The 11609-nt window shown below is 44.4% G+C and overlaps 1 protein-coding gene across 1 annotated transcript; it reads left to right on the top strand.

The window, feature by feature from the left end:
* The first annotated feature begins 3060 nt into the window (after nt 1-3060).
* On the top strand, nt 3061-4960 carry LOC125554368. The gene is made up of 2 exons (XM_048717942.1): nt 3061-4334; nt 4571-4960. Exons 1-2 carry the CDS (start codon nt 3539-3541, stop codon nt 4609-4611), a joined length of 837 nt encoding a protein of 278 aa, XP_048573899.1. The 5' UTR covers nt 3061-3538; the 3' UTR covers nt 4612-4960.
* The last annotated feature ends 6649 nt before the right edge of the window (nt 4961-11609 follow it).

Here is an 11609-nt window from a genome sequence, read left to right as displayed (position 1 = left end):
AGCTCTCCTCTTAATGCACTAGTTCTCTTCAGTTGTCCATTGTGATTAGCTGACTTGAACATAATTTTGCTAGAGACTTTGGAAAAGGCTGTCTATTAACCCCTCTGCATGCTGTACTAGTTCACTTCGGCTCAGGGCTATGCAGTGCCCAATGTTGCCCAGGCTGAGCAATTTTTTTCACAAGCACTTCAAAGTCTTAGATGTAAAATTTGTTTGAATTTGCAATAAATGGCTCCTCCTTCTATTAAAAAAAATTCATGTTTGGTCAGAGATTGCAAGGGTACACTGAAGTGGATAAGAGTCACTCACATCCACGTAATTGGCTCTTAAGCCTCAAAATCTGTAACTTCAGTATCAATTTTTGAGATTTTTTTGCCAAATGTTTTTCTACAATATTCTGAATTTTAATATCATAGAAGCTTATTAGCATTTTTGGAATATTTTATTTCTCCCTGCTATATTTTTTTCCTCCTTCTCTCCATTCATATGAAGTGTCGCCATCCGAAATCCAGATGGTTTTTTTACCTTGTACGAACCCAATTAAACCCATAAAAAGGTGGGGACCAAGCTTAGATTTTGACAATTGTCCATAGAAGAAAAAATATACAGTGACCAATAAGCAATTATATTGGAGTTTCTTTGTTTTTATTAGTTTATATTTTTTGTAGAACTTCTGTGTTCTGATATAAATGAATGTTTTGTTGATTTTTGGACAACATCAAATGAATGTACAAATGTTGTTGTCATACCGCCACGACAAAATCCAAAAAGGGATCGTGATACTAAAGTTATCATGACTCTCTCATTCTTTGGCAAATCAAATAGGGCGGCCTTGTCGCCTGTAAAACAGTGTGCATTCAGTTGAATCGGTGCAGATTGTTGGATGTAAATCCTAGGGCTCATCTTCTTCCTCTAGCCTCAGAGAACCTCCACCAACCATGGCCGGCGGCGGTGCCCCACCTCGTCATCCCTCCCGCCAAGCCGCCTCCTTTGCCCTATCCCTCTAAACCCAACCTTTCTTCGGTGTCGACAACCCTCCTTGCTCCCACACCAGTCTCGCTCCTGCCTCGCTCTTACCAACCGCGGCCATCCGCAACGCCCTCCATCTCCCACTCATTCCAGACTCGAACTCATCGCGGCTAGCCCTGATGTCCCCATCTCACTCTCGGGGTTGCGCCTTGGTCTTACACAGATAATGCCGTGAAAATTTTAAATTGCTTGAATAATTGCAAAACAACAAATCAAATCATTTCAAGTTGCGGGAAAGTGGAAGAATCGTGTAGTCAATGCATAGGCCTTGTATTGTAGCCCTGACGAGAGCAACACACTCGCCCAGGCCCCACCTATTGGACTCCCCACACAGAGCCTACCAAAAGCCGATCGCAAACCCACATCAGCTCAAACTTTCCCCCTCTCGATTGAAACGCTCCCCTCCACCCACCACCAACCATGTCGGTGCAACCGCCGCAGACAACAACATTGCACGTGTGTGTGGGTTGTAGTGGGCGGTTTTCCCCTAGTTTTCTTGGCATGGTAAAACATGGGATGGAGGCGATGAAGGTTGAACGAAATTGGAACATGATGAATTGACTGGGCTGTTGGTGACAATTTTGATTGATTATTGATTTGTTTACATTTTTGATTGATGGTTGCTTTGTCTTTTATGACAGTAGATCCGCTCTGAGACACACGAGTACATCCTAAGAAAGGACATAAATGTGACTAAATCGACACTTGACAAATTAGATGGGGTAGCCATCGATAAAAGAAAATACAAAATCATGGGAAAATCTTTCGATCTATGGGGCTAGCCGGAAGGGGGCGACGTACAAACTTCCTTGGAGATTTTCTTTTTGGAAATGGCAGGATTCCAACATTCATTAGAGGGAAAGAGTTGCACTGTTAATTAAAAGAAAATATTTTCTTTTTCTTCACCCAAGCTCCCACACCGCCTTAGCCGCACATCATCCTACACCGGTGCCGACAAGACCACCAATAACCACCACCATCAAAGGTGCACATTGGAGAAGAAGCGCCGACAACCACCACCACCTTGTGGAGACCACTGACGGGCAACCTCTAACACGAGGCGCCAAATCCATCAATGGTCGTTCGGACGTAGCGTGAGCCGCTATGCCCTGACAAGCACCATGATGACACTTTACAAAGGAGCACCGCCCAATGTTGAGAACCACCATGGTTTCGAGCTGCAGGTAAGAACCACCATGACAGTTTCATGTGTTGTAGAGGCATCGACCACCAGGAGATTTCCATTGTTGCAGAATTTGTTATTGGGATGATGGGGTGGGGCACGGAGCTTACATACAAAGACTCAGGTAGTTTCAGGGCTTATATATAACACATGTTAACTGTTATCCATCAATAATATAATTGGCAGGAGCAGGACATACCTATAGGCACAAAATCATACCCATGACATACCCATGACTAGTAGGGTAGGGTTGGGGCACTGCCCATAGTCACGAAAATGTGCATGGAACTCTACCCATGTGGGCCGGGTACCCATGCTCATGGGTAAAATTATCATCCTTAGGCTCAGCGCCTCCGCCTGATGCCGTGGGGCACCACTTTGGCAACGACCTCCCGCGCTCCATGCATCGCTGCCTCGCTGCACCGCCCCGAGCGCCGGCACGCCCGAGCTCCCTTCTATGTGACCAGCCCACATTGCTTGACCCGGAGCAGGAGGAGGAAGGGCCCCGCCACCGCTGAGCCACGCGGGCTTTGCTCGGCGATGCCTGCCGGGGGACAGTGGGGTGGAGCTGGCGGTGGCTAGGTTCCGCTCCCTGGCCGCCCGCGGGAGCGATCGAGGATCCTTTTTTCTCAATGGAGTTTAAAAGAGATTTGTTGTTGATTGTTGGACGACATAATATTAAAGTATAATTATTGTTGTTGTACGATCACGAAAAATTTGAGAAGGAAAATATTTCATGGCACTCCCATGGTTTGGCAAATCAAACCATTTCAAGTTGCTGATAGCCTGAAAAACGTCGTCAAAATCTGAAAATTTTAACACAGCAGCGGAAACTGGAGAAGCCCACGCCGAGCCCATGCCCCCCGCATGTTGCCCAGCTCAAACTTTTCCCCATCCGATTGAAACCCTCGCCTCCACCCACCCCCAACCATGCCGCCGCCGCCGCCAACGACGACGAGGCCGGCACCGGCGCTGCCGGACGAGCTTCTCGAGGAGATCTTCCTCCGCCTGCCCCCGGACGAGCCGGAGCACCTCGTGCGCGCCTCCCTCGCCTGCAAGCTCTGGCTCGGCCTCCTCTCCGGCGCTCGCTTCCGCGGCCTCTACCGCGAGTTCCATGGAGCTCCCCCCATGCTGGGATTCCTTTACAACTGATTCTTTTGCAGCGGCCCGAAGGAGGATGACCCCGTGGCAAACTTCGTCTCCACCACCAAATTCGGTGCGCTCGTTCCCGACGGCGATGGCTGGGACCGTCAGTACACTCCGTGGGACTGCCGCCATGGCCGAGTCCTCCTCGGGGACTACACTGGGCTCATCGTTTGGGACCCCATGACAGGCCGCCAGATGAAGCTGGAAGCGCCCGTCGGCTATGTTGGCGCTGCGGTGCTCTGCGCTGTGAGGGGATGTGACCACCGTGCGTGTCATGAGGGCCCCTTCCGGGTTGTCCTCATCGGCCTGGACATGAATGAGGATGATGGTGATTGTGTTGCACACGCGTGCGTGTCCTCGCCGGTGACGCCCGAGTGGAGCAAGGAGTGCTCTGATTCTCATTTTGATGGGAGGAGCAGGGCGTGCTCTGATTCTCGTTTTGATGGCTGGAGCAAGCAGTGCTCTGGTCTTTATCTTCTCGCAGGCGATCCAAAAATCGATGCACTGCCTCCTGTCCTCGTTGATGACGCACTTCACTTCAGGCTTACAGATGACGATGAGCGTGTAGGAATTCTCAAGTACGACTTGAGCTCTAATTGCTTATCAATGATTGATGTGCCGCTTACGAGGTTGGCCATTGTCTGGCCCGCTATCCTCATGGCATTGGAGGATGGCAGCTTGGGGTTAGCACACTTGGACGGGTTAACCCTCTATCTATGGTCAAGACTGATAGATTCCAACGGAGTTGCGTCATGGACTCAGCATAAAGTCATCGATCTAAATGAAGTTCTCCCCATTCAAAATCCCAAGAAAAGAATTAGTGTTATTGGATCTGTCGAGGGCCATGATATCATTTTCGTGAACATAGATCTTGGCATCTACGAGATTAATTTGAAGACATTACGGTGGAAGAAGCTATGGAAGAGAGAAAAATTCCGTTCTTTGATTCCATACATGAGCTTCTACAATCGACAAGGTATGTCTTAAATAATTAATATACCAGTTGGTGGAACAATTTAAAAGTTTGATTGTTTAGTCAGATGGGCAGTTATTTTTTATGTATCATTTTCGGATATATATGTGCTTGAGCAAACTTTGGGTGTTATGTACGCCCGAATTTTACATCTAATTATGCTTACGCCAACCCAAGGGTGCAATTGTATATAGTACCACGTCTTCTTTGGAATCACACTGATAAATCCATGTTTACAGAAAGGGTGAGGCCCTGCAAGACATTGACAACGTATGGTTGAGTATGCTTAAGGGCAGCAGGCAACATGAGAAATGACTATTTGAAGACGGCATGGGTCTTGCAATCAGTGTCAGTATACGGTAGCTGTTTTAATGCAGTGGTGCTTGTTTTTTCATAATGTTGTTGGATTTTGTCAGCAAGCTTGAGATTTTCCCCGCGTTAATGGTGTGTAAGCAGGCTAATGAATTATCTCGTAATGAACCTCCAATTTCTTGCAGCATCAGTTATGTGCTTAGTTTTTGAATTGGCTTGAAAATGTACTGTGGGCACTAGTTTTGTCTTGCCATTGTAGAAACTCTACAGTTTGCTCTCATAGCTTTGAGACAAAACAGAGAACATTGATGATGGCATGTTTAGAGCTAGTGATTTCTGTTGCCAAGAGATGATGATGGTTTCTGCATGCTGGCTCACTGGTATGCCTCAATTAATTTTCTGAATTTTATTAATGCTAGAGGTCAAGTGCCTGATGTTACTCAAGAGTAAAAGTATAGCATGCAGTTCCTTATTTTATCCAGCAAGCAATGTACTGAAGAGTATAGCATGTAAACTGAAATGTTGTCGAGCAATATGCCAAGATGGTGATGATTGATCCCGCCCCACCATGGTGACACATATTATGTGGCCATTGTTCTTCTGCAGTCTCTTGTTCCCCATATCAAATTGTGTGACTTGATGGGATATGTGCTGTTAGGTAATTGTAATGGTTTGTTAGGGTTGTGGAATATGATCCTAACCGCTATGTGCTGGACTCGACTCTATGGGATTCACTCTGAAGGTTAACATGGTAATCTGTTATGTGGATGGGACTCAGGATGCTGGTATTCCTCTATTTTTCACATAGTAGCTTCCTGTGTTATTTATTGAACATGAAAGATTTAGTATACAGAATTCTGCAGTTAACTGCCTAATCTCTCCTCCATATACTTTATAGCGGGTATAGATTGTATCTTAACAAGTGAGGATCATTACAAAATTTAAGATCCACTATTAAGCTTTCCTATGGTTACCAAATAACAAAAAAGATTTATCAAGAATTCAGAGGCGATTTTATAATCGATAGAAGGGAGGGACACATATGTCATGACTAGGCCTGATATACAGTTGGCACATCGTGTCCCTGTCCCTGTCAGAAGAAGAAAGACAGAATTCTCTTAACAATCTTGCAAAGAAAATTTGTAACAGTATGTGGCACGTTGCCAAGATATATAATTTTGGAATTATGGAAGATTTCTATTTAGTTTGTTTATTTCTGCTGCAACCTATGTTGTCCAAGTACTTGCAGTTTGCAAAGATTCTTGATTCACTGCCTGCACCTTCATGTAAGTGGCTACAAGCCTGAAGATCTCTAACTTGCAGTGTTTCGACGAATGAAACTGCCCCTCTGCGGCCTCTTTCCGTAAAAAAAAAAAGACCGGTCACAAGAGGGACGGTCTAGACGTGCATAGAAGAGGGGTGTCCAGACTAGCATGGTGAATGATCGGAGCTTTGGTGAGATTTGTGGTTATGTTATATATCGATCAAATATACAGTGAGTAGGGCCTGTATATGTAGGCTTCAGCCGAACTCCATCATCGAACGCCATGCCTCCATGTTGCCTGGACAACAATAAGTTGGTCAAAATTCTCTCTGTCGGTAAATCCTTATCAGCAGGATACATGATTACATGAGTAACACTGAACTGAAACTATTTCTCTGAAAAGAGCACTAGGAGCATACACTACACGTCTACTGTATTTGAAAATATCCAGCAAGTACAAAAAAGGCATAATGGATTCCAGGCTCCATGACACACGGCATTTAGAAAAATAAATCAAAAGTAGTACTTCCAAATATATTTGTCAAAAAGTCAATAAGTGATTATACCTTTGTGGATTCTCTAGCATGGTACCTATACACTGTCAAGGTATAGGTAATGCTCTAAAATGCTACATACACATTGCCAAGATATTGCTCCATACATAAACAAAATACCTGATAATCATAAAATAAATAGTTTGAAATTATTAATGGGGTCAAAGTTTGATCCCGTAATTTTTATGCTAGTCGGATTATCGGTCGAGTGTCAAGACCATATTTACCATTGATGCACTATAAGTGATTTTTACTGACTTGGAGTGGACAATTAGTAGAAATAACATAGGTTGAAGACCCATTTGAAAAATTCTGTTTATTTGACATTAATCAAGATATTTTTTAAACAAACCATTATATATATCATGTATCTTCTTAAAGATTAATGATTATTCATTAAAATAGTTAAGAAAAATATATAATGTATGATAATCGCATAGACCATAAATATGTGTTATGGGATTTTTGAAAAACGTGTAGAAAAATAAATCTATTATAATTTTCTAATTATTGTGCATCTTTATTGTTTTTTAATTATTGTGCATTTTTATTGTTTTTTAATTATTGTGCATTTTAATTTTTTTTCTATTTCCATTATTTCTTTTTCGGTTTTGTAAGAAGTTGTCATTGTCAAACCTGTTTATGTGACATAAACGTAAGAAACCTCTGATGGGCGATGGGTGGGAGAGACCGAGAATAAATTAGGGTTTCGGCACCTAATATACAGTGTAGACTACTAAGGCTTAATAGGTTGTCGGTTTTTTTTAGAAGGCTTGTCTAGAGAATATTGCAAAATACCGCCTCGGATTGTTAGATATGCACAATGTTACAATGTCAATGCCTCAAACGTCAAGGATTGTTGAAAACCCCTCCTCGAGGATATCACTAACTAGAGACAATTTTGAAAACCATCGCTTCCTAAAGAAATATGGTTATATAGTAATTATATAAGGTGTGTTCAGGAATACTCCTACTATTAGCTCCATTGACTCCAAGAAGGAGTGGGCCCAAACTCCACGGAACAAAAATTCAGGATCAGAGGGCCCCCGAAGTAACTAAGATTCATGGAGTTCCGAGTAATTACCACCATCAAAGATATAGGTTTACTTTGAGGTAGACAACAAAAAAAAACAAAAGTGCATCGCCTACACATTTCCCTTATAGCCGAAACCCTAGCCGTGATCTAGCCACCTGTCACTCCTTTGGTCACCTCAACCTCGCGTAGCCCTGACGCCAAGCTCCTCACCCAGGCACCGTGATAAGCTTGTCCTCCTTCCTAACTTGTGCAACCCTGATGCCAAGCTCCTTCTCCCTCTGTTATGATGAGCTCGTCGTGTCGCCGACCTCAAGCCACCGAAGCCTTCAGCTAGCACCTAAAACTCTCACGAGATCCTCTCCAAGGACCACCTGCCCACCTGCTCTCCATCCATTTCATGAGATTTTATGGTCATGGCATGAATATTGACATAACCTGATATTTTAGGAAGAGGGACAATGTGATGGAACTTTACTACTTGAGTACTTGGAAATGTTTCTTCAAAATGAAAAAAAAAACTGTTTTGTGGTTCGTGACTATTGCTAGAGTCTAATTTTGTCCTGTCAACTTTATAGGGGTTGGATATTCATTGCTCAGGTGTCAAACTCAGATAGCACTCCACGAAAAACAAAAATTTGAAATACAATGGAATCCAAAAGAAAAAAACAATTAAATATTTTTGGAAAAATCAGCTCACTTTGCAAAAATTCGAGGAAAATAAATTCAATAACTAGGTAGACTAATTTAACCAGAGTTTTACATGGAACTAGATGTTTAAATGACAACATTTGAAGAAAATAGGGAAACACAAAATATGGATGTTATAAAAGGACAACATTTAAAGAAATTATTGTTTTTCTATTTCTTGGGGGAAATCGCGAGGTTTTCTTTTTTTTCCTAAACTAAACAATTTCGTTGTTGACCACTGGGCAATATTATTTGGACTACAAATGCTATCGTCATACCACCACGGGGAAATTGAAAGAAAAAAATTGATACTGAAATTACTTAAATTATCATAACCCCTCTCATTGATTTGTCTTTCAATTTCCAACATGTGGAAGAATCGTGTGGTGCTCATATTACCACTAGCCTGGAAATTGTCAAAAATCTAAAATAGACCGATCAGAGAAAACCAAGAACACCGCACTACTCACGTCCCTGCCCCACCTGTCGGATTCCCCATCTCAAAAATTTCCCCATCCCAAACCCTCGCCGCCTTCACCCACCATGCATGTGTTGGAAATATGCCCTAGAGGCAATAATAAAAGCATTATTATTATATTTCCTTGTTCATGATAATTGTCTTTATTCATGCTATAATTGTGTTATCCGGAAATCGTAATACATGTGTGAATAACAGACACCAACATGTCCCTAGTAAGCCTCTAGTTGACTAGCTCGTTGATCAACAGATAGTCATGGTTTCCTGACTATGGACATTGGATGTCATTGATAACGAGATCACATCATTAGGAGAATGATGTGATGGACAAGACCCAATCCTAAACATAGCATAAAGATCGTATAGTTCGTTTGCTAGAGTTTTTCCAATGTCAAGTATCCTTTCCTTAGACCATGAGATCATGTAACTCCCGGATACCGTAGGAGTGCTTTGGGTATACCAAACGCCACAACGTAACTGGGTGACTATAAAGGTAGACTACGGGTATCTCCGAAAGTGTCTGTTGGGTTGACCCGGATCAAGACTGGGATTTGTCACTCCGTATGACGGAGAGGTATCACTGGGCCCACTCGGTAATGCATCATCATAATGAGCTCAAAGTGACCAAGTGTCTGGTCACGGGATCATGCATTACGGTACGAGTAAAGTGACTTGCCGGTAACGAGATTGAACGAGGTATTGGGATACCGACGATCGAATCTCGGGCAAGTAACATATCGATTGACAAAGGGAATTGCATACGGGGTTGATTGAATCCTCGACATCGTGGTTCATCCGATGAGATCATCGTGGAGCATGTGGGAGCCAACATGGGTATCCAGATCCCGCTGTTGGTTATTGACCGGAGAGTCGTCTCGGTCATGTCTGCTTGTCTCCCGAACCCGTAGGGTCTACACACTTAAGGTTCGGTGACGCTAGGGTTGTAGGGATATGTATATGCAGTAACCCGAAGGTTGTTTGGAGTCCCGGATGGGGTCCCGGACGTCACGAGGAGTTCCGGAATGGTCCGGAAGGTAAAGAATTATATATAGGAAATGCTGTTTCGGCCATCGGGACAAGTTTCGGGGTTATCGGTATTGTACCGGGACCACCGGAGGGGTCCCGGGGGCCCACCGGGTGGGGCCACCTGTACCGGGGGGCCACATGGGCTGTAGGGGGTGCGCCTTGGCCTACATGGGCCAAGGGCACCAGCCCCACTAGGCCCATGCGCCTAGGGTTTTCATGGGGAGGAGTCCACCTAGTGGAAGGCACCCCGAGGTGCCTTGGGGGGGAGGGAAACCTCCCCCTGGCCGCCGCACCTAGGAGATTGGATCTCCTAGGCTGCGCACCACCCCCCTTGGCCCTCCTATATATAGTGGGGGAGAGGAGGGATTTCAGAACCCAGCCCCTGGCGCCTCCCTCTCTCCCCGTTACGTCTCTCCCTCGTAGTCTTGGCGAAGCCCTGCTTCTGTGACGCCCTGCATCCACCACCACGCCGTCGTGCTGCTGGATCTTCGTCAACCTCTCCTCCCCCCTTGCTGGATCAAGAAGGAGGAGACGTCTCCCGTCCCGTACTTGTGTTGAACGCGGAGGTGCCGTCCGTTCGGCGCTTGGTCATCGGTGATTTGGATCACGTCGAGTACGACTACATCATCACCATTCTTTTGAACGCTTCCGTGCGCGATCTACAAAGGTATGTAGATGCATCCAATGACTCGTTGCTAGATGAACTCCTAGATGATCTTGGTGAAACGAGTAGGAAAATTTTTGTTTTCTGCAACGTTCCCCAATAGTGGCATTATGAGCTAGGTCTATGCGTAGTTCTTCTTGCGCGAGTAGAACACTATTAGTTGTGGGCGTAGATTTGTCAACTTTCTTGCCGTTACTAGTCTTTTCTTGCTTCAGCGGTATTGTGGGATGAAGCGGCCCGGACCAACCTTACACGTACGCTTACGTGAGACCGGTTCCACCGACTAACATGCACTAGTTGCATAAGGTGGCTGGCGGGTGTCTGTCTCTCCCACTTTAGTTGGAGCGGATTCGATGAACAGGGTCCTTATGAAGGGTAAATAGAAGTTGAAAAATCACGTTGTGGCTTTAACGTAGGTAAGAAGACGTTCTTGCTAGAACCCTAATTCAGCCACGTAAAACTTGCAACAACAATTAGAGGACGTCTAACTTGTTTTTGCAGCAAGTGGTTTGTGATATGATATGGCCAAAGTTGTGATGAATGATGAATGATCTATATGTGATGTATGAGATGTTCATGCTATTGTAATAGGAATCACGACTTGCATGTCGATGAGTATGACAACCGGCAGGAGCCATAGGAGTTGTCTTTATTCTTTTATATGACCTACGTGTCATTGAGTAACGCCATGTAAATTACTTTACTTTATTGCTAAACGCGTTAGCCATAGTAGTAGAAGTAAGAGTTGGCGAGCAACTTCATGGAGACACGATGATGGAGATCATGATGATGGAGATCATGGTGTCAAGCCGGTGACAAGATGATCATGGAGCCCCAAGATGGAGATCAAAGGAGCTATGTGATATTGGCCATATCATGTCACGTTTATTATTTGATTGCATGTGATGTTTATCATGTTTTGCATCTTGTTTACTTAGAACGACGGTAGTAAATAAGATGATCCCTCATAACAATTTCAAGAAGTGTTCTCCCCTAACTGTGCACCGTTCATAAAGTTCGTCGTTTCTAAGCACGTCGTGATGATCGGGTGTGATGGATCCTTACGTTCACATACAACGGGTGTTGACGAGCCTAGCATGTACAGACATGACCTCGGAACACATGCAAAACACTTAGGGTTAACTTGACGAGCCTAGCATGTACAGACATGGCCTCGGAACACAGAAGACCGAAAGGTCGAGCATGAGTCGTATAGAAGATACGATCAACATGAAGATGTTCACCGACGTTGACTAG

Source organism: Triticum urartu, chromosome 4 (assembly GCF_003073215.2).
Source record: "Triticum urartu cultivar G1812 chromosome 4, Tu2.1, whole genome shotgun sequence".
NCBI classification, from domain to species: domain Eukaryota; kingdom Viridiplantae; phylum Streptophyta; class Magnoliopsida; order Poales; family Poaceae; genus Triticum; species Triticum urartu.
This window is presented reverse-complemented; position numbering and strand designations above follow the sequence as displayed.